Consider the following 15,221-nt stretch of genomic DNA (forward strand, 5'->3'; position numbering starts at 1 on the left):
AGAGCTGACCGCACCATTAAGCTGGACTAACACGGACGAGGAGGACTTACGAGTGGACGAGGGCTTTGGAGACCGCGTGCTGGGTGTTGTCTTGTTACAGGAGACAGTGGTGTCTGCATTATCCACGTCCTGCTGCCATTTGCTAAAAGCACACAGGAGCACAAGACGGTTCAGTAACACGCACTGGGTCTGACAACAGACCTGAGGACGTCACTCCGTCCAATTCTATTCCACTCCACTTACAGTAGCCTCAGGGACACCATCTGACAGCTGATGAGGTCAAGTTACACTAACTCTAGCCTGAACAACATGTTTGTTAAACCTCTTTCACTGAAAAGAAAAGAGTACCAGTGCACTTGTACTGACCTCCCAGGGGGCGCCAGTCTGACGTCCATACACTGTCTCCCTGTCCAGGCGCAGTAGGGGTCCCTAGAGAGGACGCACTCCCCGCAGCTCGGGTAGTTCGAGCAGTTGGCCACAGGGACCTCCGCCAGCCCGGAGAAGGAGGACACATAGAGCAGACCCTGCAGCAGGAAGCACAGACACAACACATCGTGAGGATTTTACAAGAGCGGAAATACCCCAAGAACATCTTACTATATTTACACCAGCAGTGCGAATTCACGATTTCAATTCATGGCGTGAACACGATTCAAAATGATGGTAATTTCCTGGTGGCACTGTGACCGCAAGGTATGCGACATAAAAAAGAACAAACAGTGAAAATGCTGCAGAGATGGGGGGGATGGGGGTGGTGGGGGGGGGGTGGTGTGGGTAGTTGGGGAGAGGTGGGACTCATTGTGTGTCATGTGCTGTTTACTTCCCATCTGTTTGCCAGCTCCCGAGAGAGGAAGCTGGAGATGTAATTATCTCAGCAAAAGTGAGTCTACACCCTCCGTCCTCTCCTCACACACACACACGCACGCACGCGCACACACATACACACACACACACGCACACAAATACACACAGGCACGCACACCCCTGCCTGCAGGCGTCTCTGTTCAAGGCTGATGGGTTACCTAAGCTGGCCACTCTGACATTTACTTACTTCATAATCACTCCCTAAAGATCCCAGTGTGATACTCCACCAGGGAACATTAGCACATTGGATGTGAGAAATGCACAGTATAAATAAGATTCATTATTATCCATTACTAAGACCAGAGGACCGCCACTGTATTGTAAGTTGTACTGTGCTGTTGTGTGGGGATACAAGTAAAGGTGTGTGTGTGTGAGTGAGAGAGAGAGAGGGGTGGTGGCTACCTTTTCTATATCAAGTTCGATGTGCTGCACAGGCTGAGGTGTATGGAACAGGACCATCTCCTCGATGATGTGCATCTTGCCCTGCACATTGATGGCCTTGTGGAGCCTACCGTCATCTGAGAAGGACAAATCATTTATCATCACAACCATGCTAAACACACAAACTAAATACTAAATACATAAAGCCAGAAATCTATACCTTCAATAAAACAGAAATATAAACATATATCATCTTTAACCTAGCATTTTAAAAAAAACACATTCAATCGTCCACTGAAGTTGAAAACTGAAAGGCTATCATCCTCACAGTGGGTTGCTCTGGCTGAGCAGGTGTGTCTCACCTGTGCCGATGAAGAGCACATCGTAGGCTTTGCGGATCGACTGCACCTGGTGGACAGCGATCTGTGTGTAGCGCACGTTGCGCTTGAGTAGGAGGGGTTGGCTGCGGATCACGTTGTCCATCAGGAAGTGGTCCTTGACAAAGTTCAGCACCTTGTCGGGCATGTGTAGAGAGGTGGAGATACCCATGCCGCGAGCCGCGTTGGTGATGCACTGTGGGAGAAAGACAGGAGGATGAGGACGAGGACGAGGAGAGAAAGGGGGGGGATGAGGACGAGGAGAGAAAGGGGGGATGAGGAAGAGCAAGAAAGGGTCCGGAAAGAGAAAAGGAGGAATGAAAAAGAAAACAGGAAAGGCATAAAAGAGATAGAGGAGCAAGAGAAATGAGAGATGAAGTCAGAGAAAAGAGAGTGAAAGAGAGAGAGGAAAGGTGAAAAGAAAGATGAGACTGGGGTCAGATGGCACGTTGAGTATAGCACTGTCTTTCCTACTAACACACAACACAAACACATACATATCCAGCAAATAAAAAAATAATTCTCACACACACTCACACACACACACACACACAGACGTCTGTTTTCAAAGCGAGTCTGACACAGATGGACTTCATCAGAGTGAGTTTGCTGGCTGCGCAGGATTGGCTGCAGATAAGGCGTGTGGGAAATGAGAGCGGCCCGAGGAGGCCGATAAGTATCAGGGCTGCTGGGCTGCAGACCGCCAGCGACAGCACCAGCTCTCAGACTGATACCAAGAGAGCCACTGATGCCCACTGCTGATTGGAGATGTTGTGTGTGTGTGTGTATATATATATATATATATATATATATATATATATATATATATACACACACACATGTGTGCGTGTGTGTGTGTGTGTGTGGTGTGTAGTAGTAGTGTGTGTATATGTAGTGTATATAGTGTAGTGTGTATGTGTCTAAGATGTGCAGTCCTCAAACACACACACACACACACACAGACATATCAATATATCTCCCGATGACTGATGTCAAGCTGATATTCTCTTAATTTTATTGCCCATCCAATCCTTTTCAACAGCAAATCATCTGCCCACCTTCCCTTAATATATTTTTCTTTCAAATAATTCACGTCCATGACTGAACCTGCTGAGGTATTTCTGTGGGCTTTTGGAGGTAGCTAATCTCGCAGCTGGACACAGCAGAGGGGTGGAGTGCAGTGCACTATTACGGCCATCGGGGGGCAGCAGTACTCACCGCGCCAGGGCGAGGCTCAGGGACCTGGTGGTTGTAGGTGTACCACTGCTGTGTCTCGCGGTTCACCTCGCGGTAGCGCCCGTTAAACGCCCTCTCCACCTGTTCCATGGTGAAGGCACACACAGCTGAGCTTCCAGATGCACCCTTGTACCTGTGAGCACACACACAACACACACACACACACACAAACACTGTATTTAGACTTTATGTAAAGCCTAGTTTTTATCGCACACGCTACCAGATACTAAAAATAGAACTACTGATAGTGACTCTGATAGTATTGATGGAGCAGATAACCGATCGGAATGATTCAAAGCTGCCATTGAATAAATAAGAAACCCAGATGAAACAGCAAACTCTCCACACGCTTGTAAACGCCCCTGAGCTGCGTGGCTGCCTGCGGCCTGGTCCCTGACCCTTCTTCCAGCGGCATTCAGCCTCATGCTAATGAGCAGAATCAATACAGTCTCTCCTCCTGCTGCATACCACATGGATGAGAATGAACCACCGCCAGCCCCAAGCCAGAGAGTGGATCAATGGCAGTATGATATGAACTAACAGTGAACTGGCACTGCTGTTGTTGTCAAGTTTATTTGGGGACACCAGCACTGTTGTGGATGATTCACAAGCTAGCCACACAACGGTGGCCAAACACTGCTTGTTCTCAAGCTGTTTTGTTTTGACATTAAATGAAGTGTCCCTGAGACATTTCAGGAAATAGTATTCCTTGGCAGTCTGTGCCATAGTAAGCATATAAATTTCAAGGCAGAGAAGTATAATTTCTAGGTTATATTCTGTGTACCATAAAATATATATTTTTAACTTAAAGACTAGGGTGACCCAGAGAGTAGGCTAAAAGCTGCTTTTGTGGTGATTTCTTTTGGCGTCGTACCACTGTGAAGTGAAGACGCCGTAGAACATGGTGCTCTTCCAGTCCTCCTTGCTGGGGGTCAGCACAAACATGTCCTGGATGATGTTGAAGGGGAAGCCATCGTCTGGTAGCGAGCAAAGCAGCTGGGCCTTCAGGAAAGTGGTCCACTTCTTCTGCAACACTCGCTCTCCGCCTTTATCTCCCTGGATCAGGATGAAATACAGAGAAAGAGAGAGATAGAGAGAGAGAGAGAGAGAGAGAGAGAGAGAGAGAGAGAGAGAGAGAGAAAGAGAGAGGAGGGAGAGAGAGAGATCTTTTAATAAGATGCAGGGACAAAATAGGCCTTCTGCACAGACATACACACACACGCTATGCACTCTGTTTCCAGCAGAGGGCGCACTTATATCATGTAAGGAGCAGAAAACTGCTGCAGCAATTTTCACCAGCTGCCTTGAGAACACGGTGGTGTCACAGGGTCCAAATGGTGGGTGAGAACATAATATGACACATTATTCAGGGTTACAACGGCTTGATTATGAGTTCATCCATTGTTCTGGGACTCGCACATAAACCGGCTATTATGTAAATGAAGGATAATGAAAAGCATGCATGTGGCGTGTCTCCTCGGGCAGAGCAGAGCTAACAACAGCATAGTTTGTCAGTGACGACGGCCTCTTCCCGGTGTGAAAACACTCCAAACATGTCAAAAAGCTTCTGGGATCAGACAAGACAAGACAGCACGCCAATTGGTTCTGAATTGAATGAGGAGGGCCGGCTGCACTCGGATAATGCCCTCTTACTGTGAGTGTGGCTGGGACTGCCAGAGGCTACCTGTCTGCACTGTAAACACATGTTGCACACAGACGTCCCCTCTCCGCCTCGCATGCGAGAAGCCACCAGAGAGAATGAAAGATGGGCCCATCCAAACAGAGACGCTGTCTAAGAAAACATCCCATGAAAAGAATAACCACAGTAACCACACACGCACACTCTTTCGAGAGAACTGTTCTGATCCCAAGAAAAAATTGGTGCTCCCAATATACTGATGTAAAAATTGAGTAGTAGAAGCATATTTCGTGCACGGTCATAGTTTGTTAGATGATACAAAAGCTCCATAATTTTCATATGTTCTATAACCACTGTGCAATGGCAAGCTTCAGTCTAGGAAAACCAGTGAAGCCAATAACCTCTCTGAAAGGACCTGAAAGGAGTTTTGGTTGAATCTAACTATTGGAGGCATACAAAAACCGTATCAATACAATCAACAGCACAATGGTTTTGATAAAGCTTTGCTAACTGTACTAACTCAGGTCTTTTGATGATGAAAGCTCTTTTTTTTTTTACATTTTGATGATACCAGTGATACTAGTACTAGTTGATTCAAATTCTTGTCATTTGACAAGACTAAAATTTGAAACTCAACAAAACAATAACAATTCAACCTTTTCTTTCATATTGGTTTGAATTACGACATCAAAGTCAAGCAATTACTAGCCTGGAATTTTGATCTGAGGAGATTCAATAGACTGTGTGCATCTTAACAAGGCCTCTTCTCCAAGCAAAAAAGACACAATAAACCCAACATGCCCACTGATGGACAAAACCCAGAAGCTACAGTCCCTCATATGTGTCCACTTCAGCCGCCCAGTTCATGAGGGGGAATGACATAGCTGAATGTGAAGGGAAATGACACGTGACTAATGCTGACTTTCTGAAGCAATTTCTTGCTGTGGCAAGCCAGGCAGATAATGGGCAGCATATATTCCCTACTCTACTTAGCTGTGTCTGATGCTTGTTATTGTTTAATAATACCTGAGTATGGTGAACTTTCATCATAACAGCACAACAACCATCCTCCTAGAAACACATCCTCATTCACATAACCGTCTCCACAAACATGCGAAGCTTTCATGAAGATAGAAAGCAGTTGCGTATATTGCACCCAAAGAAAAACAGAGACAAGGGGATAAGAGCGGATGTGTGCAAGGAGGAAGAACACCAAAGACCTTGTGTGATAATCAATGTTTATGTTCTAAAAGCATCTGTGTGTTGTTCCAGTGTGGCCGGTTGTGATTACAACAATGTCTAAATGACACACCTGTATAAACAGCAAGGAGAGTAAAAGAAAAGTAGGAAAAAAGAAAGAAAGAAAGAAAGAAAGAAAGAAAGAAATAAGGAAAAAGAAAGAAAAAGGGAGGGGGAAAGAGCAGTGAAAATAAAAGAGAGAATACAAACATGGAACATCACATGGACAAGGACATGGTGATAAACAGCTCTTACATAAAGCCATCAGGAGGGGAAAACTCTGACAGAACTACCACCCCTTCCTCGGAGGAAAACACTTCGTATTTCTTTTCACTGTTATTGTAATTCAGTACTCTGGACAACGCCTTCCCTTTCACCATGTTCCAAGTACGCAACAACACATTCCACTAATATTTTGTTTTGAGTTTTGAGAGGGACCCTTCCAGCAGAACAACTTGTGAGTAAAAGTGCTGTTATATTCACCTTGAATCCCCCTTGCAAATGGACCTCAGTGACCCTAACCTAACAATGGCTAATAAGCAGTTAAGCCGAGCTGGACTCCAGATTATGTAAGTGGAGTGGGCCTCTAGAATTTTCCATTCCATTTATAACATTCCGGGAATTATAAGAATTGTCGTGGTGAAGCTGTCCACATTTCATATATTACAACTGCAGTGACTAACAAAAACAGCAATAAAACAGATAGAAAGATGAGGCCAAAATAACTGACTACATTCCTGTCCAATTTGTGTTTAAATACACTGCTTAACCACAGTCTGAGTAACCCCAAAGCCATCTCGTTTCTTCTCAGTGCACAAAGTTGTGCTTGGAGTCACATCTGCAGACAGCACTAGCAAAGTGACAAACTCAATGTAAAATGAAAAGACGCCAGATGGTGGCACTAGTCTCCCCCACTCCTGGAATGTCTGTGGCGAGTGGTGCCGAGGCCTACTGTATGGATCAGGCCAAGTTCAGCATCTACAGTGGATCTCTATCAGGTCTCAACACTGTGGGGGAATCGATGGGGCTCCAGTCAGATGTGCTGATATGTCAGCAATCGGGCTCTCTCAGTACAGACTAGAGAGCGGCAGCAGTAGCAGCAGCCCTGCTGGCAGACTGACTCCATCCTCCTTCATTGGCTCCCACTGACACTGTATTGCCATTAAAACAGCTGTTTATGTATCTGCTGTGGGGGAGTCTGTGTTCAAATTACAAATCAAAAGGGATTTACTTTGGGATTAAAGTGGATCATCGGCCCGCGAAACACCCATCACTGCCGCCTCAGTATCTTTTCATGTCTGTTTTTTTGTGGATGGATACGCTAAGCCAACATTGTGTGTTGTGTGGTTTATTTGTATGTCCATAAGTAGCAAGTGTGTGTGTGTGTGTGTGTGTGTGTGTGTGTGTGTGTGTGTGTGTGTGTGTTTAAGTAGGGAGCCTACAGCAATCTGCTGACCCTAGACACTGCCCCTCTGACTGCTGTTAGTTTTTATTGGCTGTTGCTTCAGCCTGCTTGAGTACCAGCTGCAGACAGACCTGGACATGGGGTCAAGAGAGGCAGGGCTGTGGCTGTGGCTGTGTGTGTGTGTGTGTGTGTGTGTGTGTGTGTGTGTGTGTGTGTGTGTGTGTGTGTGTGTGTGTGTGTGTGTGTGTGCCAGCAGGCGTGCATATGTGTTGTATACATTTTAAAATATGACCAAAAGTGGGTATATGTGTATATGCATGTGTGTGCATATGCATGTGCAGGTTTGCTAGTGGGTCTGTCTGTATGTGTAGGGGATATTGCATGAGTGAGAGAAGGAATTGTTCAGGTCACAGCAAAAAGTCTGAAAATAGAACAGGCCAGACAGGTTAAAATAAACAAGGCCAGACGTATGACTTCACACCAACCGCCATGTGAGGAAGGCCTCTTTAAATGCAAAACACGCCACACACACTAAACACCTACTCAGAAAGGCCCTGAGAAGGACAGACAGAGAGATACTGACAGACAGATGAACATATAAAAGAAAGACAGAAAGAGAAAGAGAGGGAGATGAAGAGAGAGTGGGAGAAAAAGAGAGAAAGAGAAAGAGAGGGAGAAGGAGAGAGAAAGAGAAAGAGAGGGAGAAGAAGAGAGAGTGGGAGAAGGAGAGAGAAAGAGAGAGGAGAGAGTGGGAGAAGGAGAGAGAAAGAAAGAGAGAGAGACCTGGGGTAAATTCAATTACTGCAAAGGAAAAAAGGGGGCTGCTGCAGATGCAATTGAATCCAGCCAGTGAGCCACTGCGCTGCTGTCTGGCTCTGGCGCTGCACATCTCATCACCACTCATATTATTTCTAATTACAGCCCATAATGGATTTCTGCAGTTTCATTACGGTTTTGTTTGCTGTGCGAGAGAAGAGGGTGAGGAGGACAGGCTTCAGCGATGAGACGGGCCGATTGCCCGCCCGCTAGCGTGCCCTCCTGCTCGCTCTCTCTCTTCCTCTCTCTCCAGCCTCCTGTCTGCCTCCACATGGACAACATCAGACCGTCTGCGTCTGAGCGAGGAACTGGGGGATTTGCCTTATTTACTTATGCCTATTTTGTTCACTTGTATGACGGCCTATGCAAATCAGCAGTGTGTGTCCCCCCCCCACGTGAAATTAATTACAATTGGGTCCACAGAGCCTCCAGACGAGCACCGAGGTGTCGGCCCTTACCCTGGAACCTGATTTATGCTGTGTGTCCACATGACGTCTGAAATAAGTAACCCAGGTAGCGGCGGAGGACTCAGGAGTGGCACAGGTATGCGGCAGGACCTAGCCACAGTCGCTGGAGTCTGGGAAAAGATCCTGATTCGGCTGTCAAGGCAGGATGGAAATCATAACAGGTTTCCTGCCATGTTGACATTGTGCGTTGTGTTCCCAAAGAAGACACCAGGAAACAATTAGGCCTTTAATCATCATTTTAAGCCTAGCAGATGTCATTGTTTGAATACCGTCCAGTCACATTCAAGTGTGCTGCCCGGGGCTGGTGGGAGTTCAGGCATACGCCTTTCCTCAACTGCGCAGTTCTCTGCACCAAGGGAGGGAGAAGTGATTTTGGGTTTTGTGCCGTGCAGGGCTGCGTGTTAATATTTACTGAAATGCGATAAGAGGGAGGGATGGAGAGCCAGGGCCAGGAGAGAGGCTCATGAAAGGGGAGGTGCACAGAGGAGGAATGTTTTTCTGTAACACGAACTTCAGCGTCTTTCTCAGGCAAGCCTACAGACCCCACCCACCGCCTGGACCCAAAACACTGTGCAGACCCCTAAGGCACACGCACAGACACATGCTCACACACACGTGCTCTCTCTCTCACACAAAAACACACACACATACAACACACACAAGCATGCTCACGCTCACAGACGCAAACATATTTATGTTCATTTGTAGCTAGTAGTCACACGCATGAATATATAAACAGATGCACACCATACATACACACAAACACACACGCTCATTTACATATCCACACACAGTCTTTGCCGCTCTGATAGGCTCATTTAAAATGTATGGGGTGTAAAAGATGGGAAAGAGGCGACAGAAAAGCCTGCTGGTCTTTGTTTATATTGCAGTTAGGTGAAACTCCCTCTTGGGGGAGAGATGCCCCCTTTTCAGGCTGGGCGGGGCTATGGCTAGGGGTCAGGCATCGGGAGAATGGGTGTGCGTGTGTGTGCGTGTGCGTGTGCGTGTGCGTGTGCACATGTGTGTGTATGTGTATGTATGTGTATGCGTATGTGCGTGCTCCATTCATGCATCCCCTCACCTTACACACACGAGCGATGCGCGACACAATGGTGTTGTCAAAGAAATCAAACTCCTTCCCCGCTTCGCTGAAGAAGAAGTAGATCTTGTCGTCGTCGCCCACTGGGTTGCCCGGGGGCAGGCTCTCCTGGATGTAGGCGGAGCCCACAAAGGCTGGGTCTGGATTGGGGGAGGATGGGGTTGGGTGGGGCAGACAAAAGGATGTGTATGAATGACAAGCCTGAATCACAATGCAATCTGGGACATTGGAGAACAGACAGAGACGCTGAAAGAGTGGAGGCCCTTTCAACATTTAGCTCATGGCACTCATGCTACCCGAACCCCCCAAACACACACACACACGCACACACACATTAACTAATACACATGTGCACACACACACGCATACACACACACACACACACACACACTCCATGTCTTCAGGAGTAATAGCATACAGCAATCTCCCTGACATGTGCTATTGTGATAGGTGCGCTCTTCCAACACTGCAGACTCCATCTTGCTAAAGTAAACTCTGGCCAAGCTTTCAGAACCATTTTATAATAAAACACAGGAACTATTTTCAGACCTTAACTAAATTATTTACAGTGTTGGATGAGGGGGCAAGGCGCTTACATGGTGCATTTCAGCGCTCAGCTGCCATACACCGTACGGAGGGCTGTCCTCATAAACATCAGTGTCCATAGTCACTGAGCTTTCATACATGGCTTAAGACTGCATCTTAGACATCCATGTCCAATTTTACAACATTAGTGAAAACGTGGCTGTAGCTGCAGTTAGACCACACAGCTTCTGGCGCCTGGAAAAACGAGAGCCTCACACAAACATCAGACCGCTCCTTTATACGTCTGTGTGTTTTCAGCTGGACTTCTGTGGTAACCATTATAGAACACTAAGATTTATCTGCTTGGCAAAAAAAGAGAGGGAGAGAGAGAGAGAGAGAGAGAGATAGACATAAAGATAGGCAGAGAGAGAGAGAGAGAGACATTCGATGAAGAAGACAGACCTTGGCCTTCTCTTACCTTGAAGCCAGTTCAATGAGTTTTCAGTTTTCAATGCGGAGCCGTGGCCAAGGCTCTTGTAAATGACGGGCTCGTTGCCTTGGAAATTACTGACGGTGCCAGCGTACAGTTCACCATCTACAGGCAATGTGGAGACAAACGGACGAGTTTAGAGGATTTTCAGGCTTTGGGGCTTTCGCATTCTCATGCAAACATTGTGCTGAGGCAGCAACCTTCTGGCAGGTATTTCTCACTTAGCCAAATAGCTGCCAAGACTCGATAATTGCTTTTTTGCATACAGGGAATGCAGGTGACGACTGGCATGACAAATTGTTAAAAGACTGAGACAGTTATTAAGAATTTGAATGAAGACACATGATTGTCTTGCTACTAATTCAGTCTCTTTCCTACACACACACACGTTTTACATTGGGCCTTACCTGCCATGATGGCGGTAGACTTGTACTCAGGGTTGAAGGGGCAGCGGCTACGTCCATCCTCTGTCATAATCTCCCCTGTCCGGCTCCTCACCAGCATGAAATGGTCTGTATTCTGATAGAGATACAGACACACACACACACGGAGAGGAGAGAAAGAGAGATCACTGCCAATGTCAACCAACAGTCTTAATCTAAGGCAAGAAAATGTTCTACCATGAGTTCAAACAAACAAACAATAAAGAAGGAGGGTCAGAGCTGGACTGTGAAGAATGCCCCAGTGAAAGTATGCCAATCTAAGGACTCCCAATCAGGTGGCCCCACCTTTCTGCATGGGCAGTGTGAGCTTCATGGGACCTTTCTGTTCTACTGTACCATCAACACAGGCAGATAATGACAGCCTGAGAGGCTAACACAGCTGCGTCCTTTGCATTAGCAGGGAGATAGATAGAGTGAGAGAGAGAGAGAGAGAGATAGAGAGAGAGAGAGACAGCCTTGAGTGCTGCATTCTCAATCCTTCCTCTTTGTGTGGGCTGCGTCCCGTTCGTCCTGATAAGCGCACCCGGCGTGGCGGGTGGAAAAGTTTTGGGGGGAGAGCCCATGGAATTCTGGGTCAGAGCCTCTCCACTGCTCTGCCAAGAACAGAGTCCTCCAAGATGCAATGTGCTGCTCCAATCTCTCTCTCTTTCTCTCTCTCGCCCCCTCTCTCTCTCCGTCTCTCTCTTCCCCCTCTCTCTCTCTCCCCCCTCTCTCTCTCTCTCTCTCGCATGTGGAAAGCGAGTGGATGTGGGGCAGATGTCCTTATCGGGGCATGCAGAGTGCACACTGTCTGCAGCTGATTGTTTCTTTGGTGGTCGCTTTCATAAGCACTTCATGAGCACAAGGGCCGTGAAGGTCCATGAGAGACCCTCGGTGCTGAAACACCTCTGCGTCTCTTCTCTACAAAAAAAAACTCGGCTCTCTCCTCAATCCGCTCTCTGTGCTGCCAGAGAAGTGGAGAGGGCGGAGGGACGGAATTAGAATGTGCCGTTGCCATGACGAAGAGCCCTCACCTTCCGGAGAGAAGGAACGGAGCGGTTTGCAGAACATGCATTTTGATTGACTGAGTAAATTACATGGCTAATTAACCCCCCCTTCACCCGAAAGACACACACACACGCACACGCACACACACACACACACGAGCACGCACACACATGGTGGCAGCATCCGGCAGCAGATGTGGAGCCTGAAAGACACACACGCAACACACATACACAATATATACATGGGCAAACATACACAGCCAAACTTACAATGTATGCGCAGATGGGACTGAAGGCGTAGGTCCCACACACATAGAGATGGGTGGCATTCACGCGCAGCAGAATCTTGATGTAATTGAAGCAATCAGTCTGAATTGTAGAGAAAGAAAGAAAGTCAGAATATAATCAGAAAAACACTGTAAGTTTCTAACCAAGATTGAAACTAATATGACAAAAAAAGAATAGTGCATCGAAACTACCACAGACAAAATATATAGAAAGATATCAAGAAAGAAAGGCAGAGAGATTTGTAAAAAAAAAAAAATTAGAGATGCACTGGGCTGCCTTCCAAGTTAAGGACCACTGTCAGTTCTCCCTCCACCTCTCTCCCCCTTCCTTCCTCCCCCCCCCCTCTCTCTCTCTCTCTTCATCTTACCGGCAGTGAGGTGAGGTGGGGGTTTTGGCAGCAGCTGGTGGACAGGCGTCTGAGTAATCACTGAAAGACTCACTCTGCTCATTATGGCGTCTCAATCCACAGTACACCCCGCCCCCACCCCCAAACATACACACACTCCTCTCCACACGCAAATCCATCAAGCGACAAATTAACCATGTGGATTATTAATCTAATAACATGAACCCTGGCCCCCCACCATCACCACCCCCACACGCACACCCCCTACGACTCCCAACTGTCGAAATTACAATGAAATTACAGCAGGGAGGTAGAGACTGAGCCATCCCAGCCAAGCAGCCCAGAGAGACATCTGAGGGGAGGAGGCCTGTCACTGTGCTCACCACACACACACACACACACACACACACACACACACACACACTTACCTTCAAGTCTTTCCCTTTGAAACTGCATTCGTCCCTTTTTCTGTCAGGAGTGTTCCATGTTAACTAAAACAAACAAAAACACATTCACGTTTAAAAATAATTTTGAGGCCAACAATGACATAAGAGTGAGGACAGTGCAGTGAAGTATGTGAACTTTTCCTTATTTGTTAAACTTTGTCTTCCATTGCCTAGCACGTGCCAAACATGCAGATCACGCAGCTCACATTTCTACTGATGCTTTTCAGGGAGGTTTCACATCTGTCACGATGGGAGTGTTTTTGCTGACCACCAGCCAAAACCAACATTGATAAGAAACTTATCATTTGGCAGGCCCATCACAACTCACAACACACACAGGCACACACACACACACGCACACACAAACACACACACACGGAAAAAACCTGCATGTGAAAACAGCTCTTCTGCTTACGTTGCGTTGCAGCGCAGGCACACTGATATCGCTGAGGTTGAGAGCGAAGAGAGCCTCTCTCGCTCCGATGTACAGCATGTTATCTTCCTTGCTGAGGAGGAGCGAGGTGTAATTGTGGACACCATCGGCAGAAAATCTCTTGGCTGACCTCTCTTTTGCATCTGGAGGGAGTGAGAGAGAGAGATAGAGAGGAAACAAAAGAGACAAGATGGTGTGTGTGAGAGACATTGAAGACGAGAGGGGAAAGTTTGGGATAAAATAGAAAAGAAATACAACCATCCTAGTATTTTTTTTTTACGGAAAACAAAAGAAAAACTGAAGCACACATATAAAGGTAGTGTAGACAGTTGCTACAGAAACATCAATGAGGTCACACAGTGGAAGAAAACAACACCTTAGTAATACACAATGCTGAGAACGCACATGCTGAGAACGAACAAAAAGCAAGACCAGACGATGACCAATGCCAACTTGTCAGTGTCTGAGTCAATATGGAGTATGACTATGTATGCGTGTTTTATGTGTGTGTGTGTGTGTGTGTGTGTGTGTGTGTGTGTGGCCCTGGAACATGATAATCAGAGCCCAGGCAGATGTTCATCTCAGAATCAAAGTGCCTGAGTGCACCATATCATTACCCCACAGCACTGCTTCGGGGTGTTGTTCCGTTTCCATGGCAACCACTCGGTCTTGTGTCAAAGTTGTTTGTCCTTAAAGGAGGAGACATTCTAGATGCTGAGCTGGTGTATAAAGCCCAACCCTCCAGAGACTACAAAAGGGAACATCGCTTTAACAATAAATAAAAGGGCAAACTTCCCCATGTCCAAGGAAAGGTATATTTACAAAGAAGCCACAGCTGATTTGTGGTGCATAGGACCTAACCACTGAATCACTCAAAACACTGAACGATTAAGTTCTTATGAAAAATAATTAAACCAAACTAACTACCTCTAAACAATACTTGCTAGAAGCCAGGCAAACATGTTTTTTTTTCCCCCCGAAGAGGCCTCCCCCGCTGTACATTTGTTTTTCTCAGGAAAAGTTCAGAAAAGCATGTTGTATCTACCAGGATACCCGGCAATAAATCTGCATCACTGCGGAGGCAACCTCTGGAGTCACCAGAGAGGCTTCAGGCTATCCACACAATACACACAATAAAACCCCTCTACTTCAGAGCGTGTGCCTCCGTGTCTCTGACCCGTTTTACAATAGCGGACATCCAGAGCCCACAAACAACCTCTGACATGGAGGCTGGAAGTGCTTCATGCTTGAATGGGGTCAAACAGTAAATGACCCCGTCTCCATTCCAACATAAACACAGCAGAAGCAGGCTGGGGGAGGGGGGTGACTCCTATTGCAATGTGCACTGAAGGTACACTCAAAACTCTATCTCAGATGGCAACTTTGAATACATAGGTAAGCTATGACATGTCATGCAAGTTATACAATCAGACTTATTACCTTAGTGTTAAATTACTACTCAACTGGCTGAACTGCATATGAAATACAAACTGTAGCTTTTCGTCCACTGCAAGGTTTGTGTGTGTGTGTGTGAGTGTGAGTGTGAGAGAGAGAGAGAGAGAGAGAGGGAGAGAGAAAGAGAGGGAGAGTGTGTGTGTGGTTGTAGCCTTGGGTGGTCTTTAAGTCTCTAGTCTTACACCAGCTCCTTTATCTGCGCTCTCTGCCATCCAGGTGCACCCTGGGAGATGGCGGGGTGATGTGAAGTGGCATGGGTAGCTGAGAGAGCATGGGGGTGGGCCAG

General features: G+C 46.8%; 1 protein-coding gene across 3 annotated transcripts in view; it reads right to left on the bottom strand.

The window, feature by feature from the left end:
• Positions 1–15,221, bottom strand: part of sema4ba (sema domain, immunoglobulin domain (Ig), transmembrane domain (TM) and short cytoplasmic domain, (semaphorin) 4Ba) — a 65,039-nt gene that overhangs the window by 4,366 nt on the left and 45,452 nt on the right. For all 3 annotated transcript variants that reach the window (XM_048256964.1, XM_048256963.1, XM_048256965.1), the window contains exons 3-14: positions 13,463–13,623; positions 13,030–13,092; positions 12,238–12,336; positions 10,946–11,057; positions 10,527–10,643; positions 9,506–9,663; positions 3,733–3,914; positions 2,841–2,991; positions 1,608–1,818; positions 1,267–1,382; positions 367–524; positions 51–142 (exon numbers count right to left, since the gene is read on the bottom strand). In XM_048256964.1, the coding sequence (XP_048112921.1) occupies positions 51–142; positions 367–524; positions 1,267–1,382; positions 1,608–1,818; positions 2,841–2,991; positions 3,733–3,914; positions 9,506–9,663; positions 10,527–10,643; positions 10,946–11,057; positions 12,238–12,336; positions 13,030–13,092; positions 13,463–13,623 (1,620 nt within the window). The remainder of the gene's footprint in view (positions 1–50; positions 143–366; positions 525–1,266; positions 1,383–1,607; positions 1,819–2,840; positions 2,992–3,732; positions 3,915–9,505; positions 9,664–10,526; positions 10,644–10,945; positions 11,058–12,237; positions 12,337–13,029; positions 13,093–13,462; positions 13,624–15,221) is intronic.

This window comes from Alosa alosa, chromosome 11 (genome assembly GCF_017589495.1).
Source record: "Alosa alosa isolate M-15738 ecotype Scorff River chromosome 11, AALO_Geno_1.1, whole genome shotgun sequence".
Classification (NCBI taxonomy): Eukaryota; Metazoa; Chordata; class Actinopteri; order Clupeiformes; family Clupeidae; genus Alosa; species Alosa alosa.